Genomic DNA, 20,213 nt, shown 5'->3' with positions numbered 1-20,213 from the left:
AATGTCAGGAGCCCCGACCGCCGCGACGTGGCGACTTCAACAGCCTGACCGCGGGAGAAGACGGCAGGGCAAGAGAAAAGACATTCTGGCCTTCCATCACAGTGAGGAGGTGACTGGAAGAGACTCACTATGATGGATGTTTCTTTTTTCTCTGTTTTGTGTTGGTTTGTGATTGTGTGTGTAATTGCTTATTTTTATTGCTCTTATTGTTGGACTGTGGGTGACGGAATTTCGTCCAAAAGACTTGGGGTTTTTTTGGATGACAATAAAGGCAATTCTGATTCTGATTCTGATTCTGAAAGGAGGAGGCTCTGTGCCACTGCACATTAACTCTGAGCCTAGTTGTTGATCTCGGAGTCAGCCCCAGTGTTGTTTGTCCTCCCCCCCCCTGCCTCCCCCCTCCCCCCCCTTCCCCCCCCCCCCCCAAGGCAAGGAGCTGTCCCTTTGATGAAAAGCAAAAACCTCTTCTGAAGAAGGGCCTCGACCCGAAATCTGTACAATTGTCCTCAGTGTGTGTAGGGTGGTGTTAATGTGTGGGGATCGCTGGTCAGTGTGGTCTCGGTGGGCCGAAGGGGCTGTTTCCGTGCTATCTCTAAACTAAACTAAACTTACAACTACACATTGCGACTCTTTGCATACCTTGTGTATGGTACGCAAAACAAAGACTTTCACCGTGACGTCACATGTGATAATAATGTTTATCTATCTATCTATCTATCTATCTATCTATCTATCTATCTATCTATCTATCTATCTATCTATCTATCTATCTATCTATCTATCTATCTATCTATCTATCTATCTATCTATCTATCTTTTATGCTATTAGCCATTGAGATATCAACGTCCATTTTTTTGATCTGTTTATAAAGTCTTTTCCATGTCATTTAATTAAAAAAGGCTTCTTAAAATATTTCCAAAACCTTTTCTTTAAATCTTAGTTGAGTACACTGCACAAGGTCCTTCAGGTTAGTGTCCGTGACTGAGGACAAACTGAGATGTGCTTAAATGTACTGTATTTCCTCACTGCAGTCATTTCAAGACACGACAATGAGTCTCAACCCGAAACGTCACCCATTCCTTCCCTCCAGAGATGCTGCCTGACCCGCTGAGTTACTCCAGCATTTTGTGTCTACCTTCCTACGCAATCTCTTCCCTGTAGTAATAGAATCAGCTGGAGGAGTATTATTGACCACAGGAGGCTGATTTATCAAGATCGGCGAAATGTTCCATTTTCGCAAATGAGCAGGAAATTTCCCCCCAAATTTCCTTGTTGGATCCCAGGAACCTCAAGCTGTCTGGAGTCCAGGACATAAATGATTAGTGTAGGAATTCAGGAATGGCCAATGAATCTTATGTTTCTAAATGTTTTGGTAGGATTTTCCTTGTTAATATTGCACAACTGGGATGTACATTGAGTGGTTAATCAGCAGCCAATTGCCAGTAAACACACCCTGAGAACACATCGATATATGGAGAAGAAAAGACGCAAAATGCTGGAGAAATTGGGGCAGCACAGTGGCGCAGCAGGTAGTGCCACTGCCTCACAGCGCCAGAGACCCAGGTTCGATCCTTACCTCGGGTGCTGGCAGTGTGGAGTTTGCACGTTCCCCCTGTGACTGCAAGGGTTCCCTCCGGGTGCTCCGGTTTCCTCCCATATTCCAAAGACGTGCAGGTTTGTAGGTTAACATAGAAAAACATGGAAACATAGAAAATAGGTGCAGGAGGAGGCCATTTGGCCCCTCGAGCCGGCACCGCCATTCATTGTGATCATATCATATCATATCATATATATACAGCCGCAAACAGGCCTTTTCGGCCCACCAAGTCCGTGCCGCCCAGCGATCCCCGTACATTAACACTATCCCACTAGGGACAATTTTTAAAAAAACATTTACCAAGCCAATTAACCTACATACCTGTACGTCTTTGGAGTGTGGGAGGAAACCGAAGATCTCGGAGAAAACCCACGCAGGTCACGGGGAGAACGTACAAACTCCTTACAGTGCAGCACCCGTAGTCAGGATCGAACCTGAGTCTCCGGCGCTGCATTCGCTGTAAAGCAGCAACTCTACCGCTGCGCTACCGTGCCGCATCCACAATCAGTAACCCGTGCCTGCCTTCTCCCCATATCCCTTGATTCCACTAGCCCCCAGAGCTCTATCTAACTCTCTTTTAAATTCTGTGGCAGAGAATTCCACAAATTCACAACTCTCTGGGTGAAAGAGTATTTTTCTCATCTCGGTTTTAAATGGCCTCCCCTTTATTCTTGGACTGTGTGGCCCCTGGTTCTGGACTTCCCCAGGATAATTGGCTTCTGGAAATTGTCCCTGGTGTGTAGGGAGTGAATGAGAAAGTGGGATAATAGACAATAGACAATAGGTGCAGGAGGAGGCCATTCAGCCCTTTGAGCCAGCACCGCCATTCAATGTGATCATACCCCCTGACTCCGCTATCCTTAAGAGCACTATCTAGCTCTCTCTTGAATGCATTCAAAGAATTGGCCTCCACTGCCTTTTGAGGCAGAGAATTCCACAGATTCACAACTCTCTGACTGAAAAAGTTTTTCCTCATCTCAGTTCTAAATGGCCTACCCCTTATTCTTAAACTGTGGCCCCGGGATAACACAGAACTAGTCTGAACGGGTGATCGATGGTGTTGTGGTCTCATTGGGCTGAAGGGGCTGTTTCCATAGATGGGCACAAAGCGCTGGAGTAGCTCAGCGGGGCAGGCAGCATCTCTGGAGAAAAAAGATGGGTGACATTAGGGGTGGGAACCCTTCTTCTACGCTCTATCTCTCAACTAAACTGAACTGAACCCATCTCCTGCTGAGTTCAAGAACAGCAGTGGAAATACCACCCATTCCAAAGTCTTCTCATGGTTTCAGTTGGGATACGGCCTTTCTGGTTGTTATCAGTGAGGAATGTGACAAGGCTGGGCTGAATAGACAGCCAGTGGATGGAGTTAAGGCCAGAACACTCCTATTCCAGCAGCTTTACTGCAATTATTTGATTTTGATTTGATTCAAAGGAGATGCAACACCTGTCCCTTTACCTCCTCCCTCGATCCAAGGACCCAAATGGTCCTTCCAGGTGAGGCAGAGGTTCACCTGCACCTCCTCCAACCTCATCTATTGTATCCGCTGCTCCAGATGTCAAGTTCTCTACATCGGTGAGACCAAACACAGGCTCGGCGATCGCTTCGCTCAACGCCTTCGCTCAGTCCGCCTTAACCAACCTGATCTCCTGGTGGCTCAGCACTTCAACTCTCCCTCCCACTCCCAGTCTGACCTTTCTGTCCTGGGCCTCCTCCATGTTCATAGTGTTCATGGAGTTTATATGTGTGTGCATGTATGCGTGTATGTGGGTGTATGTGTATGAGTGTATGCATATGTGTGTGAGTGTGCGTGTGTGTGTGGGGTGTGGAGGTGGTACAGGGATGAGTGAGTGTGTGTGTGTGTGTGTGTGCGTGTGTGTGGGGTGGAGGGTGTACAGGGCTGAGTGTATGTGTGCGTGGGAGTGAGTGTGTGCGTGAGTGAGTGTGAGTATACGTGTGTGCGTGTGAGTGTGCGTGTGCGTGAGTAAGTGTGTGTGTGTGAGTGTGTGGGGTGTGGAGGGGGTTGTGAGATTGTGGAAGGTATCCCATTGCTCCTACACTGCCACCACCCCATTCAGTGTGTTTGCAGTCTGTGTCTGGGCTCGGCCGGCCTCCGCTTCACATAATGAGGGACTCTGTGACTCCTGGAACATTTTAATAAAGAAGAAATCCTGAGAATTTAATAACAATAAGATCATCAGATTAAACTGCACTGTGCAGTTGTCATGGAGCTGGTGTGTAATATCTTCACAACAGGGCTGGTTTATCCCTAGTGGGTACTTCCCTCCTCCAGCAGTAAGGGCAGGACCATCATGTGTAGGAAGGAACTGCAGACGTTGGTTTAAACCCAAGATAAACGCAGAATGCTGGAGTAACTCCCGTAACCGGGCGCAGCGGTCGAGTTGCTGCCTTACAGCGCTTGCAGCGCCAAAGACCAGGGTTCGATCCCGACTACAGGTGCTGTGTGTATGGACTTGGCACGTTCTCCCCGTGACCTGCGTGGGTTTTCGGTTTCCGAGATCTTCGGTTTCCTCCCACACTCCAAAGACGTGCAGGTTTGTAGGTAAATCGGATTGGTGTAAGTTGAAATTCTCCCGAGTGTGTGTAGGATAGTGTTAGTGTGCGGGGATCGCTGGTCGGTGCGGACTCGGTGGGCCGAAGGGCCTGTTTCCACGCTGTATTTCTAAACTAAACTCAGCGGGACGGGCAGCATCTCTGGAGAGAAGGAATGGTTGACGTTTCGGGTCGAGACCTTTCTTCAGACTGGGATTCTTCAGAATGGGTTGTAGTCAGGGAAGGAGGGTTCTCGACCTCAACCATCACCCATTCCTCCTCTGCAGAGATGCTGCCTGTCCTGCTGAGTTACTCCAAACAACTTTAGATAGTTCCTCTTCCCCTCCTCCTTCCCAGATCTCCCTCTATCTTCCTGTCTCCACCTATATCCTTCCTTTGTCCCGCCCCCCCCTGACATCAGTCTGAAGAAGGGTCTCGACCCGAAACGTCACCCATTCCTTCTCTCCTGAGATGCTGCCTGACCTGCTGAGTTACTCCACCATTTTGTGAATAAATACCTCCAGTGTTCAGGACTGTTGCTAACAGCCGTGTTCACTATTAATCCACTGAATCGCTGACTCCTGCAGTCATCTGGCTTCTGCTGAGAGAAGCACAGGAGTAGCAGACAGCTCAGTCACATTGTTCAGGTGTATAAAGAACCAGGCACCAGTTTGGCTCAACCCCAAACTGACCCAACCACGAACACGTTCACAACCTGCATCTCCATCAATTTTTAGAAGGATGTTTAGATGGATGAGGGGGGGGTCTCAATTAAATCTGAAAATAGACACAAAATGCTGGAGTAACTCAGTGGGACAGGCAGCATCTCTGGAGATGGCAGACACAAAATGCGGTAGTAACCGAGATGAGAACGTTTTTTTGTTCACACAGAGAGTGGTGAATCTGTGGAATTCTCTGCCATAGAGGGTAGTTGAGGCCAGTTCATTGGCTATATTTAAGAGGGAGTTAGATGTGGCCCTTGTGGCTAAAGGGATCAGGGGGTATGGAGAGAAGGCAGGTACAGGATACTGAGTTGGATGATCAGCCATGATCATATTGAATGGCAGTGCAGGCTCGAAGGGCCGAATGGCCTACTCCTGCACCTATTTTCTATGTTTCTATGTAACTCAACGGGACAGGCAATATCTCTGCAGATGGTTGACACAAAATGCTGGAGTAAGTGGAGTAAAATGCCCAAGGGTCTCAACCCAAAACGTCACCCATTCCTTCTCTCCAGAGATGTTGCCCGTTCTGCTGAGTTACTCCAGCATTTTGTGTCTATCCCCTCTTAATGTGCTCTGTTCATCTATGATCCAAGCTGGAAAATCTTCTGCATTCTGTGCTGCAATCCACTCTCGAAAGCATTCAATAATCCTTTCTTTCCGACACATTTCTAGACAATAGACAATAGGTGCAGGAGGAGGCCATTTGGCCCTTTGAGCCAGCACCACCATTCAATGTGATCATGGCTGATCATTCTCAATCAGTACCCCGTTCCTGCCTTCTCCCCATACCCCCTGACTCCGCTATCCTTAAGAGCTCTATCTAGCTCTCTCTTGAATGCATTCAGAGAATTGGCCCCCACTGCCTTCTGAGGCAGAGAATTCCACAGATTCACAACTCTCTGACTGAAAAAGTTTTTCCTCATCTCCGTTCTAAATGGCCTACCCCTTATTCTTAAACTGTGGCCTCTGGTTCTGGACTCCCCCAACATCGGGAACATGTTTCCTGCCTCTCACGTGTCCAACCCCTTAATAATCTTATACGTTTCGATAAGATCCCCTCTCATCCTTCTAAATTCCAGTGTATGCAAGCCTAGTCGCTCCAGTCTTTCAACATATGACAGTCCCGCCATTCCGGGAATTAACCTAGTAAACCTACGCTGCACGCCCTCCATAGCCCTTCCTACATTCCTGAATTAAGAGGGGAATTCAGATTGGAGATACGCACAAAAAGCTGGAGTAACTCAGCGGGACAGGCACCATCTCTGGAGAGAAGGAATGGGTGACGTTTCGGGTCGAGACCCTTCTTGTACAATTCAGATTGGAGATTGAGCATGCAGATTTGGTAGAGGGAACGCCCAAGTGGATTGTGTAATGGATTGTAGAATGGACCCTAGGGAGCATTGTGTACATTGATCATTGATCATTTGACTGGAGCATATTGTGGTGTGCATTGTAGATGGAAATGTTACATACACTATAGAATGGATTGGAAAATAATAATATATTCCTTTATTTGTCCCACACCGGGGAAATTTACAGTGTTACAGCAGCAAAGTGGATAGCAAGACATTCATTATAAATAAAAGTAAAGACAAAGATAAATTGTCATCATTTATTGTGTGTCCTTTACTGTTATTGTTGACTCCTCTGCTGGGAGCAGTGCTGGTTGTGCAGTCTCTCAGCAGCGGGAAGGAACGACCTCCGATATCTCTCCTTCACGCACTTGGGGTGAAGGAGTCTGTCACTGAAGGAGCTACTCAGTGCCGTGACAGTGTCCTGCATGGGGTGGGAGTCGTTGTCCAGCAGCGATGTTATCTTTCCCATCATCCTCCTCTCCCCCACCGCCTGCACTGAGTCGAGGGGGAATCCCAGGATCTAGAACCCAGAGCTGAACACAGCGTGGATCGTAAAGTGGAATGTGAAGTGAAACATTTGTGTAGGAAGGAACTGCAGATGATGGTTCACACCAAAGATAGACACAAAATGCTGGAATAACTCAGCAGGGCAAGCAGCATCTCTGGAGAGAAGGAACGGCTGACATTTCAGTCTGAAGAAAGGTCTCGACCTGAAACACCACCCTTTCGTTCTCTCCAGAGATGCTGCGTAAAGTAAAAACATAGTCTGCACCCTAGACTGTTCATAAGTTCATAAGTGACAGGAGCAGAATTATGCCATTTGGCCCATCAAGCCTACTCCTGCATTCAATCATAGCTGATCTGTCTTTCAAGAGAGGCATAGATGTAGCTCTTAGGGCTCTTAAGGGATCAAGGGATATGGGGAAAAAAAGCAGGAACGGAGTACAGATTTTGGATGATCAGCCATGATCATATTGAATGGCGGTGCTGGCTCGAAGGGCCGAATGGCCGACTCCTGCACCTATTTTCTATGTTTCTATTTTCTATGTTTAGCCCCATTCTCCTGCCTTCTTCCCATAACCCTTGACATCCGTACTGATCGAGAATCTAGCCATCTCTGCCTTAAAAACATCCATGGACTTGGACTCCACTGCCTTCTGTGGCAGACTGGTTGACAAAGCTTTGTGATGTCGAATGTAGAGGAGAACATCGCTCAGATTGTGGGGTGGACTGTGGACTGGATGATGCAGTGAGTGGTATGCGTTGCATAGAGGGCCTTGTGGAGTGAACTGCAGGCTGGAACATTGAATTGTCGCATGGATCGCAGAGTAATGCATGCATCAGCTGCCACACGCTGGACAATGAGTACATCGCAGCACAGAATGTGGACTGGGCACGTTGTATGATATTCTGCAGAGCAACCTGGCTATGGGCAGGAGAATGGGCTTGAGAGGGAAAGATAGATCAGCCACGATTAAATGGCAGGGTAGACATCATCGGCAGTCACTCGAAGCGAGCATGGCTGTCCTTATTTAGGACCCCTGTGCGTGACTTTGTTTAACGTGGGGAGACTGGTGCACAGACAGCCACCACACGGTCCTTGACAGATCTGGGTCAGGATCCAGTGGCATGGAGTCCAAGACGACCGGGGACCCTTTTCTGCTGCAGTCTTCATCCATCCGCCTTCCCAGCCGTTGTGACGCTCCACTAAAGTCAGCCGTCACCCTCCCTCCGCCTGCTCCACCGTTGAGGTCTTGGTTGGATCGCTCTTTGTCAGGGACCTCCCCCTCGACCTTACCGCCATGGGTGACCCTACCAGGAGCGTGGCTCCTGACGGCATCGCTCTCAGGATCTCAGGACCACACGAGCTTCTCCACCACCACACGGTGACGACCCACGGAGAAGGGCGTGGGTAGGCATGATGGGCCGAATGGCCTAATTCTGCTCCTATCACTTATGAACTTGTGAAACTTGCAGAGTGGATTCCAGAATGGATTAAAGAGAAAATTCTAGAGTGGTTTATAGATTGGAAAATTAACTGTAATGTAGAGAATGGTGGGGTGCCCAATCGTGCAAGTCATAGAGAGGGTCATGTAATAGACAATAGGCAATAGGTGCAGGAGTAGGCCATTCAGCCCTTCGAGCCAGCACCGCCATTCAATGCGATCATGGCTGATCACTCTCAATCAGTACCCCGTTCCCGCCTTCTCCCCATACCCCCTGACTCCGCTATCCTTAAGAGCTCTATCCAGCTCTCTCTTGAAAGCATCCAACGAACTGGCCTCCACTGCCTTCTGAGGCAGAGAATTCCACACCTTCACCACTCTCTGACTGAAAAAGTTCTTCCTCATCTCCGTTCTAAATGGCCTACCCCTTATTCTTAAACTGTGGCCCCTTGTTCTGGACTCCCCCAACATTGGGAACATGTTTCCTGCCTCTAATGTGTCCAATCCCCTAATTATCTTATATGTTTCAATAAGATCCCCCCTCATCCTTCTAAATTCCAGTGCATACAAGCCTAATTGCTCCAGTCTTTCAACATACGACAGTCCCGCCATTCCGGGAATTAACCTAGTGAACCTACGCTGCACGCCCTCAATAGCAAGAATATCCTTCTGACATAAGGAACATATTAAGACACACTCCCGATTGTACTCAACATTACATTCTGTAATTTACTGTACAGGAGGGTCTGGCATGGACCCATATTTCGCTTGGGCAGCTTTCAACCCAGCAGTATGAACATCGATGTCTCTAGTTTCAAGTAAGCCCTGCATTCCTGCAGGGTCCTGAATCGGTGGAATACATTGCCACAGCAGGATGTGGAGGCCAAGTCAATGAATGCTTTTAAGGCAGAGTCAGATAGATTCTTGGTTTACAGGTTTCTCGGAGTAGAATGAGGCCATTCGGCCCATCGAGCCCACTCCACCTTTCAATCACGGCTGACTTCTGCCTCCTCATCCCATTTTCCTGCCTTCTCCCCATAATCTTTGACACCCGCTCTAATCAAGAATGTGTCTACCTCTGCCTTAAAAAATATCCACTGACTTTGCCCCACCAGCCCTCTGTGGCAATGAGTTCCACAGATTCACCACAAGTTCAGTTTTAGTTCAGTTTAGTACATTACCTTGCCTTGTTGTGTTGCAGGCGCTTCGTGGCCCGGTGTGGTGGGTGTGACGGGGCACTGGGCCGCTCGGAGCTGGTGCTGCGTGTTGGGGGCCAGGTCTACCACGTCGAGTGCCTGCGCTGCTGCGAGTGCGGGCGGGCCCTGCGGCGGGGCGACGAGTTCGTGCTGAAGGAGGGGCGGCTGCTGTGCCGCGGCGACCACGAGCGGGAGCACGAGCGGGAGCACGAGCGGGAGCGGCGGATACTGGGCGGCCTCAGCCCCGGACACAGCGAGTCAGGTACCGCCAGCAGGCGCGCGCGCGGCCGCCAGCAACTGCCATCTCGTGCCCGGTCACGGTGGTGCAGCGCTAGCGTTCCCGCCTTGCAACGGATACAGCGCCCGAGACCCGGGTTCGATCCCGACAGCGGGTGCTGTCTGTACAAAGTTTGTGCAAAAAAATGTTTGTACAAAGTTTGTACAAGAAAACTTTGTACAAAAAAGGTTTGTACAAAAAAAGTTTGTACAAAGTTTGTACAAAAAGTTTGTACACAAAGTTGTTTGTACAAAGTTGCACAAAGTTTGTACAAAGTTGTTTGTACAAAGTTGTTTTTACAAAGTTGTTTGTACAAAGTTTGTACGTTGTTTGTACACAAAAAGTTTGTACAAAGTTTGTACAAAATGTTTGTACAATGTTTGTACAATGTTTGTACACAAAGTTTGTACAAAGTTTGTACGTTGTTTGTACAAAAAAAGTTTGTACGTTGTTTGTACAAAAAAAATTGTACAAAGTTTGTACACAAAGTTTGTACAAAGTTTGTACAAAGTTTGTACACAAAGTTTGTACAAAGTTTCTACAAAAAGTTTGTACAAAATTTGTACGTTCTCCCCGCGTGGGTTTTCTCCAAGATTTCCTCCCACATTCCAGTGTAAGAAATACAGAATACAGAATACAGAGCTTTATTTGTCATTCGGTACCGAGGTACCGAACGAAATTACATTGCAGTCACACACAAAAAAAAAAGAACACAAGACACATGACCCCAACACAAACATCCATCACAGTGACTCCAAACACCCCCTCACTGTGATGGAGGCAACAAAACTTCCACTCTCTTCCCCACGCCCATGGACAGACAGCTCGTCCCCGACCGACCCGCACAGTCCCCGCAAGGGGATGGAAGTCCCCGCGGCGGAGTCGCACCGGGCACTGAAACATCCCGCGGCCGAGCCGGGCGATGGAAGGCCCCGCGGATGTTGTTGAGATGCTGCCTGACCTGCTGAGTTACTCCAGCATTTTGTGAATAAATACCTTCAATGTGATCATGGCTGATCATTCTCAATCAGTACCCCGTTCCTGCCTTCTCCCCATACCCCCTGACGCCGCTATCCTTAAGAGCTCTATCTAGCTCTCTCTTGAATGCATTCAGAGAATTGGCCTCCACTGCCTTCTGAGGCAGAGAATTCCACAGATTCACAACTCTCTGACTGAAAAAGGTTTTTCCTCATCTCCGTTCTAAATGGCCTACCCCTTATTCTTAAACTGTGGCCCCTGGTTCTGGACTTCCCCAATATTGGGAACATGTTTCCTGCCTCTAACGTGTCCAAACCCCTTAATAATTTTATACGTTTCAATAATACGTTTGATCAGTCTGAAGAAGGGTCTCGACCCGAAACGTCACCCATTCCTTCTCTACTGAGATGCTGCCTGACCTACTGAGTTACTCCCACATTCCAAAGACGTACAGGTTTGTAGGTTAATTGGCTTGGTATAAATGTAAAAAATTGGCCCTAGTGTGTGTAGGATAGTGTTAATGTGCGAGGGTCGCTGGCCGGCGCGGACCCGGTGGGCCGAAGGGCCTGTTTCCGAGCTGTATCTCTAAACTAAACTCTCTCTCTCCGTCCCTCCCCCACCATAGTCGACGTACTAGTTTCACTGTCGTCCTACTGAGTTTCACCGTCTGCATAACCCGTTATCACCTAGCCCACAGCCAACAATCGACCATTGTGGGCTCCACCTTTCCTTGCTGATCGTTACTTTTTCCATATTTTAGTTTAGTTTAATTTAGAGATACTGGCTTTTTTCCTTTTTCCACATATCACTCTTAATTCTCTTCACTTTCAAGTTACCTTTAGTTTAGGTTAGAGATACAGCGCGGAAAGAGGCCCTTCAGCCCACTGACCCCGCACCGACCAGCGATCCCCGCTCATTAAAACTATCCTACACACACTAGGGACAATTTACATTTACACCAAGCCAATTAACCTACAAACCAGAACGTCTTTGGAGTGTGGGAAAAAAACAAAGATCTCGGAGAAAACACACGCAGGTCACGTACAAACTTTGTACAGACAGCACCTGTAGTCGGGATCGAACCTGGGTCTCTGGCGCTGTAAGCGCTGTAAGGCGGCAACTCTACCGCTGCATCTTGCAAGTGCCAAATCCCCCAGTAACCAGTAACTTCAAGATCAGTTGAGTTTATTGTCACGTGTACCGACATACATTGAAAAGACTTTGTTGCGTGCTAACCAGTCAGCAGGAAGACAATACATGACTACAATCGAGTCATTTTCAGTGTACAGATGCATGATAAGGGAATCCCGTTTAGTGTAAGATAAAACCAACAAAGTCCAATCAAAGTAAGTCTGAGGGAAATATTTGTCCCGCCCCCTCCCCTGACATCAGTCTGAAGAAGGGTCTCGACCCAAAACGTCACCCATTTCTTCTCTCAATAGACAATAGACAATAGGTGCAGGAGTAGGCCATTCGGCCCTTCGAGCCAGCACCGCCATTCAATGTGATCATGGCTGATCATTCTCAATCAGTACCCCGTTCCTGCTTTCTCCCCATACCCCCTGACTCCGCTATCCTTAAGAGCTCTATCTAGCTCTCTCTTGAATGTATTCAGATAATTGGCCTCCACTGCCCTCTGAGGCAGAGAATTCCACAGATTCACAACTCTCTGACTGAAAAGGTTTTTCCTCATCTCTGTTCTAAATGGCCTACCCCTTATTCTTAAACTGTGGCCCCTGGTTCTGGACTCCCCCAACATTGGGAACATGTTTCCTGCCTCTAATGTGTCCAACCCCTTAATAATCTTATACGTTTCGATAAGATCCCCTCTCATCCTTCTAAACTCCAGTGTATACAAGCCTAGTCGCTCCAGTCTTTCAACATATGACAGTCCCGCCATTCCGGGAATTAACCTAGTAAACCTACGCTGCACGCCCTCAATAGCAAGAATATCCTTCCTCAAATTTGGAGACCAAAACTGCACACAGTACTCCAGGTGCGGTCTCACTAGGGCCCTGTACAACTGCAGAAGGACCTCTTTGCTCCTATACTCAACTCCTCTTGTTATGAAGGCCAACATTCTATTGGCTTTCTTCACTGCCTGCTGTACCTGCATGCTTCCTTTCAGTGACTGATGCACTAGGACACCCAGATCACGCTGTACGTCCCCCTTTCCTAACTTAACACCATTCAGATAATAATCTGCCTTCCTGAGATGCTGCCTGACCCGCTGAGTTGCTCCAGCATTTTGTGTCTACCTATTAGTTCAGCACTGCTCTCTGGTTGTGGTGGGATGGTTCAGTTGCCTGATAACAGCCGGGAAGCTACTGTCCCTGAATCTGGAGGTGTGCGTTTTCACACTTCTGTACCTCTTGCCTGATGGGAGAGGGGAGAAGAGGGAGTGACCGGGGTGCGACTGGTCCTTGATTATGCTGCTGGCCTTGTCGAGTTACCCTTGCATCCCCTCTCTCTCCGTCCCTCCCAAACCCTAGTCTGAGATGTTCAGGCAAAGAAACATTGCAGTGATGTTACTCCAGCACTTTAAACCATTCCAACACCACCCTTTGCTATATTGCCCCTCCCCTGACCTACCCATATGGGCAAACTCAGGAAGCACAAGGAAGTAAGAATATAAGAAAGTCTGAAGAAGGGTCTCGACCCGAAACGTCACCCATTCCTTCTCTCCAGAGATGCTGCCTGACCCGCTGAGTTCCTCCAGCTTTGTGTGTCTATCTAAGAATACCATTGTTCCACTTTGGTACATATGACAATAAAATACTCTCGACTCTTGACTCTTTTGACTCTTGACTCTGGGACAGGCGTAGATGGAGCTTCTTGGCAGGCAGGGAGGAATTGGGCCGAAGGGCCAGTGTCCGTGCTGTGTCTCTGAGTTTATTTACCCCTATGTTGCCAGGAATCTGACCTAACTCTGCTCCCCATCTTTACCAACAACGATAGGGCGGTCACGGTGGCGCAGCGGTAGAGTTGCCGCCTTACAGCGAATGCAGCGCCGGAGACCCAGGTTCCACCCCGACCACGGGCGCCGTCTGTACGGAGTTTGTACGTTCTCCCCGTGACCTGCGTGGGTTTTCTCCGAGATCTTCGGTTTCCTCCCACACTCCAAAGACGTACAGGTTTATAGGTTAATCGGCTTGGTAAATGTAAAAATTGTCCCTAGTGGGTGTAGGATAGTGTTAACGTGCAGGGATCGCTGGGCGGCGCGGACCCGGTGGGCCGAAAGGGCCTGTTTCCGCGCTGAATCTCAGAACTAGAAAACGAAACAACTCATGCAGAGCAGGAAGGAACTGCAGACGCTGGTTTAAACCGAAGATAGACACCTAACGCTGGAGTAACTCAGCGGCTCAGGCAGCATCTCTGGAGAAAAGAAAGAGGTGCTGTTTCGGTTTGAGACCCTTCTTCAGACTGAGGGTCAGGGGAGGGGGAAAGGAGAGATATGAAAAGGTACATAGAACAAATGAATGAAAGATGAAAGGACAAATCAAAGTCAGCAACGACGATCAAAGAAAGGTGGAGCCCACAATGGTCCATTGTTGGCTGTGGAGAAGGTGATACTCATGTTGTCCTGACCTTAGCCACATACATGTCCATCTTCAGTGTGGCTGTGAAGCCAAAAATGTATAAAACATTTTTTGTGTCATTAAATACAACATGGCTTCCAGAACTCACAAAACTCCAGGGTGGTGAATCTGTGGAGGCCAAGTCAGTGGATATTTTTAAGGCAGAGATAGATAGATTCTTGAATAGTCCGGGTGTCAGGGGTTATGGGGAGAAGGCAGGAGAATGGGGTTGAGAGGGAGAGATAGATCAGCCATGATTGAATGTTGTAGCACACTTGATGGGCCGAATGGCCTAATTCTGTTCCTATCACTTATGACCCCATAACTCCCAGCAGCTAACCCCATCCTGCCACTCCCCGCACCCTTCCCATCTCCCTGAGAGGTTAGTCTCTAAACCTGGGACTAGCGATAAATCTCAGACGCCTCTCATGAGCTGCCTCCAGTCACTGAGGTAAGCTGGTGTAAAGCATTACCACTATCCAGTGGCTACTGAAGGCAGCTCACTCACAGTGCTCCAGTCAACCAGATGAGTCATCGAAGGATTAGAGGAGAGTAGAGGGGAGAAAGGATAACTTCCTTCAGCTCTGCGTGCGTGTGGATTGTGCGTGTGTTGGTGTAGCTGTGTGTAGGGACAGAATCGATAGTTTAGTTTATAGTTTAGTTTTGTTTGGTTTAATTTTAATTTAGTTTGGTCTAGTTTAGTTGAGTTTAATTTGGTTAGGTTTTGTTTAATTTAATTTAAGTTAATTTGGTTTAGTTTAGTTTAAATTGATTTGGTTTGGTTTAATTTAATATAGTTTAATTTAGTATAGTTTGGTTAAATTTGGTTAGGTTTACTTTGGTTTAGTTTAATTTAATTTAATTTAGCCTGGTTTAGTTTAGTTTAATTTGGTTAGGTTTAATTTAATTTAATTTAATTTGGTTGAGTTTAGTTTCGTTTGCTTTGGTTTATTTTAGTTTAGATTAATTCAGTTTAGTTTAGTATATTATTGTCACAGGTGCCAAACTACAATTAAAAGCTTTTGGTTGTGTGCTAGACAATCAAAGAGGAAACTATACGTGAATACAATCAACAACAGTGCACATATAATTGATAAAGGAGTGGAAAATTTGGTGTGAAGATATAACATTGAAGTTGATACTTCCATGTTCGGCTTGTCTGCGATATTTTCAAGAGAGCGTTAGATTTAGCTCTGAGGAGTAACAAAATTAAGGTATACGGGGAGAAAGCAGGAATTTGAGGAAGGACATCCTAATTTGAGGAAGGACATCCTTGCTATTAAGGCAGTGCAGAGTAGGTTCACGAGGTTAATCCCCGGGATGGCGGGACTGTCATATGAGGAAAGATTGGAAAGGCTGGGCTTGTATTCACTGGAATTTAGAAGGATGAGAGGGGACCTTATAGAAACATATAAAATTATAAAAGGACTGGACAAGCTAGATGCAGGAAAAATGTTCCCAATGTTAGGGAAGTCCAGAACCAGGGGCCACACAGTCTAAGAATAAAGGGGAGGCCATTTAAAACTGAGATGAGAGAAAACTTTTTCACCCAGAGAGTTGTGAATTTGTGGAATTCTCTGCCACAGAGGGCAGTGGAGGCCAATTCAGTGGATGAATTTAAAAGAGAGTTAGATAGAGCTCGAGGGGCTAATGAAATCAAGGGGTATGGGGAGAAGGCAGGCACGGGTTACTGATTGTGGATGATCAGCCATGATCACAATGAATAGCGGTGCTGGCTCGAAGGGCCAAATGGCCTCCTCCTGTACCTATTTTCTATGTTTCTATGAATGGGGTACTGATTTTGGATGATCAGCCACGATCATATTCAATGGTTTCATGGTTCGACTCGAAGGGCCGAATGGCCTACTCCTGCACCAATTTTCTATGTTTCACAAACATAGGCGGCACGGTGGCGCAGCGGTAGAGTTACTGCGTTACAGCGAATGCAGCGCCGGAGACTCAGGTTCGATCCTGACTACGGGTGCTGCACTGTAAGGAGTTTGTACGTTCTCCCCGTGACCTGCGTGGGTTTTCTCCGAGATCTTCGGTTTCCTCCCACACTCCAAAGACGTACAGGTATGTAGGTTAATTGGCTGGGTAAAATGTAAAAATTGTCCCTAGTGGGTGTAGGATAGTGTTAATGTGCGGGGATCGCTGGGCGGCACGGACTTGGAGGGCCGAAAAGGCCTGTTTCCGGCTGTATATGATATGATATGATATGATGGGAGCATTTGGGTCTTTTTCCCGAGGGGAATCAGGAATTAGTCGGCATAAGTTTAAGGTGATAGGGGAAACATTTAATAGGAACCTGAGGGACAACTTTTTTTCACACACTGGGGAGTGTGTCTAGAGTACGACCTGTTGGCCCCAAACCTCTCCTGTATTGGTGCAGCACCCTCTCCTCCCTCCCTCCCCTCCCCTCCCCTCCCTTCTCCCCCCCTGCCCCCTCCCATCTTCCCTCTCCCCTATTTAGATTTAGAGATACAGCGCAGAAACAGGCCCTTCGGCCCACCAAGGTCCGCGCCGCCCAGCGATCCCCGCACATTAACACTATCCTACACCCACTCGGGACAATTTTTACATTTGCCCAGCCAATTAACCTACAAACCTGTACGCCTTTGGAGTGCGGGAGGAAACCGAAGATCTCGGAGAAAACCCCACGCAGGTCACGGGGAGAACGTGCAAACTCCGTACAGACGGCGCCCGTAGTCAGGATCGAACCTGAGTCTCCACTGTAAGGCAGCAACTCTACCGCTGCGCCACCGTGCCTCTTCCCCCCCCCCCCTCCCATCTCCCTCCACTCCCCCCTCCCCTCCCCCCCTCCCTCCATCCCCCTCCCCTCCCCAAAACTAATGAGAGTTTTAGTATATAGATGGGCCAAACGCAGGCAAATGGGACTGGCTTAGATGGGGCATCTTAGTCAGCACGGATGAATTGGGCCAAAGGGTCACGAGAGGCTCAAGGGTCAATCTATTCTCCTAGACAGACACAAAGTGCTGGAGTAACTCAGCGGGTCAGGCAGCATCTCTGGAGAAAAGAGGTGATGTTTCGGGTCGGAGCCCTTCTTCAGACTGAAATTGGGGGGCATTGATGTCCTTCCGTCTCCTCTATGACTCCATAACCACAGCGCAGATGTTCGCTGCTCAGAGTGAAGGTAAAAGGGGGCACTGCGGCCTCACTCTTTCCCCTCTGTGTGTTTCCGCCAGTGAAAAGCGAGGATGAGGGCGAGGGGCGTCGGGGGCTGCCCGTGGACAAGGCCGATGGCAAGGGCAGAGCGCACAAGAGGTCCAAGCGGCCACGGACTATCCTCAACGCCCAGCAGCGACGGGCCTTCAAGGCTTCTTTCGAGGTGTCATCCAAACCCTGCAGGAAGGTAGGAACCGGTGGGGTGGACACTGAGGACCATCCAGACATAGAAACATAGAAAATAGGTGCAGGAGTAGGCCATTCGGCCCTTCGAGCCTGCACCGCCATCCAATATGATCATGGCTGATCATCCAACTCAGTATTCCGTACCTGCCTTCTCTCCATACACCCTGATCCCATTAGCCACAAGGGGCACATCTAACTCCCTCTTAAATATAGCCAATGAACTGGCCTCAACTACCTTCTGTGGCAGAGAATTCCACAGATTCAACACTCTCTGTGTGAAAAAAAAACTTTCTCATCTCGGTCCTAAAAGACTTCCCCCTTATCCTTAAACTGTGACCCCTTGTTCTGGACTTCCCCAACATCGGGAACAATCTTCCTGCATCTAGCCTGTCCAACCCCTTAAGAATTTTGTAAGTTTCTATAAGATCCCCCCTCAGTCTTCTAAATTCCAGCGAGGACAAGCCGAGTCTATCCAGTCTTTCTTCATATGAAAGTCCTGCCATCCCAGGAATCAATCTGGTAGATATAGATCACATAGATCACTGTGGAGAAACTAAACTAAACTAAACAGGTAATTTGAGGAAGGACGTCCTTGCTATTGAGGCAGTGCAGCGTAGGTTCACCAGGTTAATCCCCGGGATGGCGGGACTGTCATATGATGAAAGATTGGAAAGACTGGGCTTGTATTCACTGGAATTTAGAAGGATGAGGGGGGATCTTATCGAGACGTATGAAATTAAAAAAGGACTGGACAAAATTAAAAAAGGATACACGAAAAATGTTCCCAATGTTGGGGGGTCCAGAACCAGGGGCCACAGTCTAAGTATAAAGGGGGAGGCCACTTAAAACTGAGGTGAGAAAAAAACTTTTTTCACCCAGAGAGTTGTGAATTTGTGGAATTCTCTGCCACAGAAGGCAGTGGAGGCCAATTCACTGGATGGATTTAAAAGAGAGTTAGATAGAGCTCTAGGGGCTAGTGGAATTAAGGAATATGGGGAGAAGGCAGGCACGGGTTACTGATTGTGGATGATCAGCTATGATCACTATGAATGGCGGTGCTGGCTCGAAGGGCCAAATGGCCTCCTCTTGCACCTATTTTCTATGTTTCTAAACTAAACTAAATTAAATTAAACCTAACCAAATTAAACTAAACTAAACTAAACCAAAATAAATTAAAGTTGGAATCACAAAGTGCTGGAGTAACTCAGCGGGTCAGGCGGCATCTCAGGAGAGAAGGAATGGGTGACGTTTCGGGTCGAGACCTTTCTTCAGAATGAAATTAAAGTTGGGACAGTTATCACTGCATCTCGACCAGGAAACTGGAAACACCACATCACACACACAACCTCACATCAGCCAATTTACCGAAGCCAATTAACCTACAAACCTGTACGTCTTTGGAGTGTGAGAGGTGAACGGAGCACCCGGAGAAAACCCACGCAGTCACAAGGAGAACGTACAAACTACACGTTGCCAACACCCTCAGTTAGGATGGAACCCGGGTCTCTGCTGCTGTAAGACAGCAACTCTACCGCTGTGCCACCGTGCCGGCCCAAAGCACTTCATGACGATGGATGTCAGAGAAATGGGCCGGTGTCATTAAGGCACGCTGTCATAAGGTCATTCGGCCCATCAAGTCTACTCCGCCATTCAATCATGGCTGATCTATCTCTCCCTCCTAACTCCATTCTCCTGCCTTCTCCCCAGAACCCCTGACACCCGTACTAATCAATAATCTATCTATCTCTGCCTTAAAAATATCCACTGATTTGGCCTCCACAGCCTTCTTTGGCAAAGAATTCCACAGATTCACCACCCTCTGACTAAAGGAATTCCTCCTCATCTCCTTCCTAAAAGAACGTCCTTTAATTCTGAGGCCGTGACCTCTAGTCCTAGACTCTCCCACTAGTGGAAACATCCTCTCCACATCCACTCTATCTAAGCCTTGCACTATTCTGTACATTTCAATGAGGTTCCCCCTAAACCCCAGCGAGTACAGGCCCAGTGCCGACAAACGCTCATCGTAGGTTACCCTACTCATTGCTGGGATCATTGTTGTAAACCTCCTCTGGACCCTCTCCAGAGCCAGCACGTCCTCCGCTGTGTTAGATATTTTTTGGCTTCGGGTTGATGGTGGTTGAAGCAGGTGGGATTCGCGGATGTGGGGTTGCCAACTATCTCACTCCCAAATACGGGACAAGGTGACGTCACCGCCCCGCGCCCCACGTGACCTCCCCCATCCAGCAGCCACACGCTCCTGCTCCACCAATGGCGGCGGCCCGGGCCGGGGGTCGGGTTGCTCTGCAACCTCCGTCAGGCCAACACACTCGGACCTGCTCCCCGAACTCACTCTATTAGCCTACACTGTCCAGGCCTACAGCGGCCCCCGGGCCTACAGTGTCCGGGACTACAGCGTCCGGGCCTATAGCGTCCGGGCCTACAGTGTCCGGGACTACAGCGTCCGGGCTACAGCGTCCGGGCCTACACTGTCCCGGCCTACAGCTGCCCCCCGGGGCCTACAGCGTTTGGGCCTACAGTGTCCGGGCCTACACTGTCCCGGCCTACAGCTGCCCCCCGGGCCTACAGCGTCCAGGCCTACAGTGTCCGGGCCTACAGCTGCCCCCCGGGCCTAATACG

The 20,213-nt window shown here is 48.4% G+C and overlaps 1 protein-coding gene across 1 annotated transcript in view; it reads left to right on the top strand.

The window, feature by feature from the left end:
* Positions 1 to 20,213, top strand: part of lmx1al (LIM homeobox transcription factor 1, alpha-like) — a 90,845-nt gene that overhangs the window by 62,413 nt on the left and 8,219 nt on the right. The window contains exons 3-4 of the mRNA XM_078429405.1: positions 9,377 to 9,633; positions 17,411 to 17,577. Of these exons, the coding sequence (XP_078285531.1) occupies positions 9,377 to 9,633; positions 17,411 to 17,577 (424 nt within the window). The remainder of the gene's footprint in view (positions 1 to 9,376; positions 9,634 to 17,410; positions 17,578 to 20,213) is intronic.

Source organism: Rhinoraja longicauda, chromosome 37 (assembly GCF_053455715.1).
Source record: "Rhinoraja longicauda isolate Sanriku21f chromosome 37, sRhiLon1.1, whole genome shotgun sequence".
Taxonomy (NCBI): Eukaryota; Metazoa; Chordata; class Chondrichthyes; order Rajiformes; family Arhynchobatidae; genus Rhinoraja; species Rhinoraja longicauda.
The sequence above is the reverse complement of the archived record's forward strand: the minus strand, read 5'-3'. Positions and strand labels throughout refer to the sequence as shown.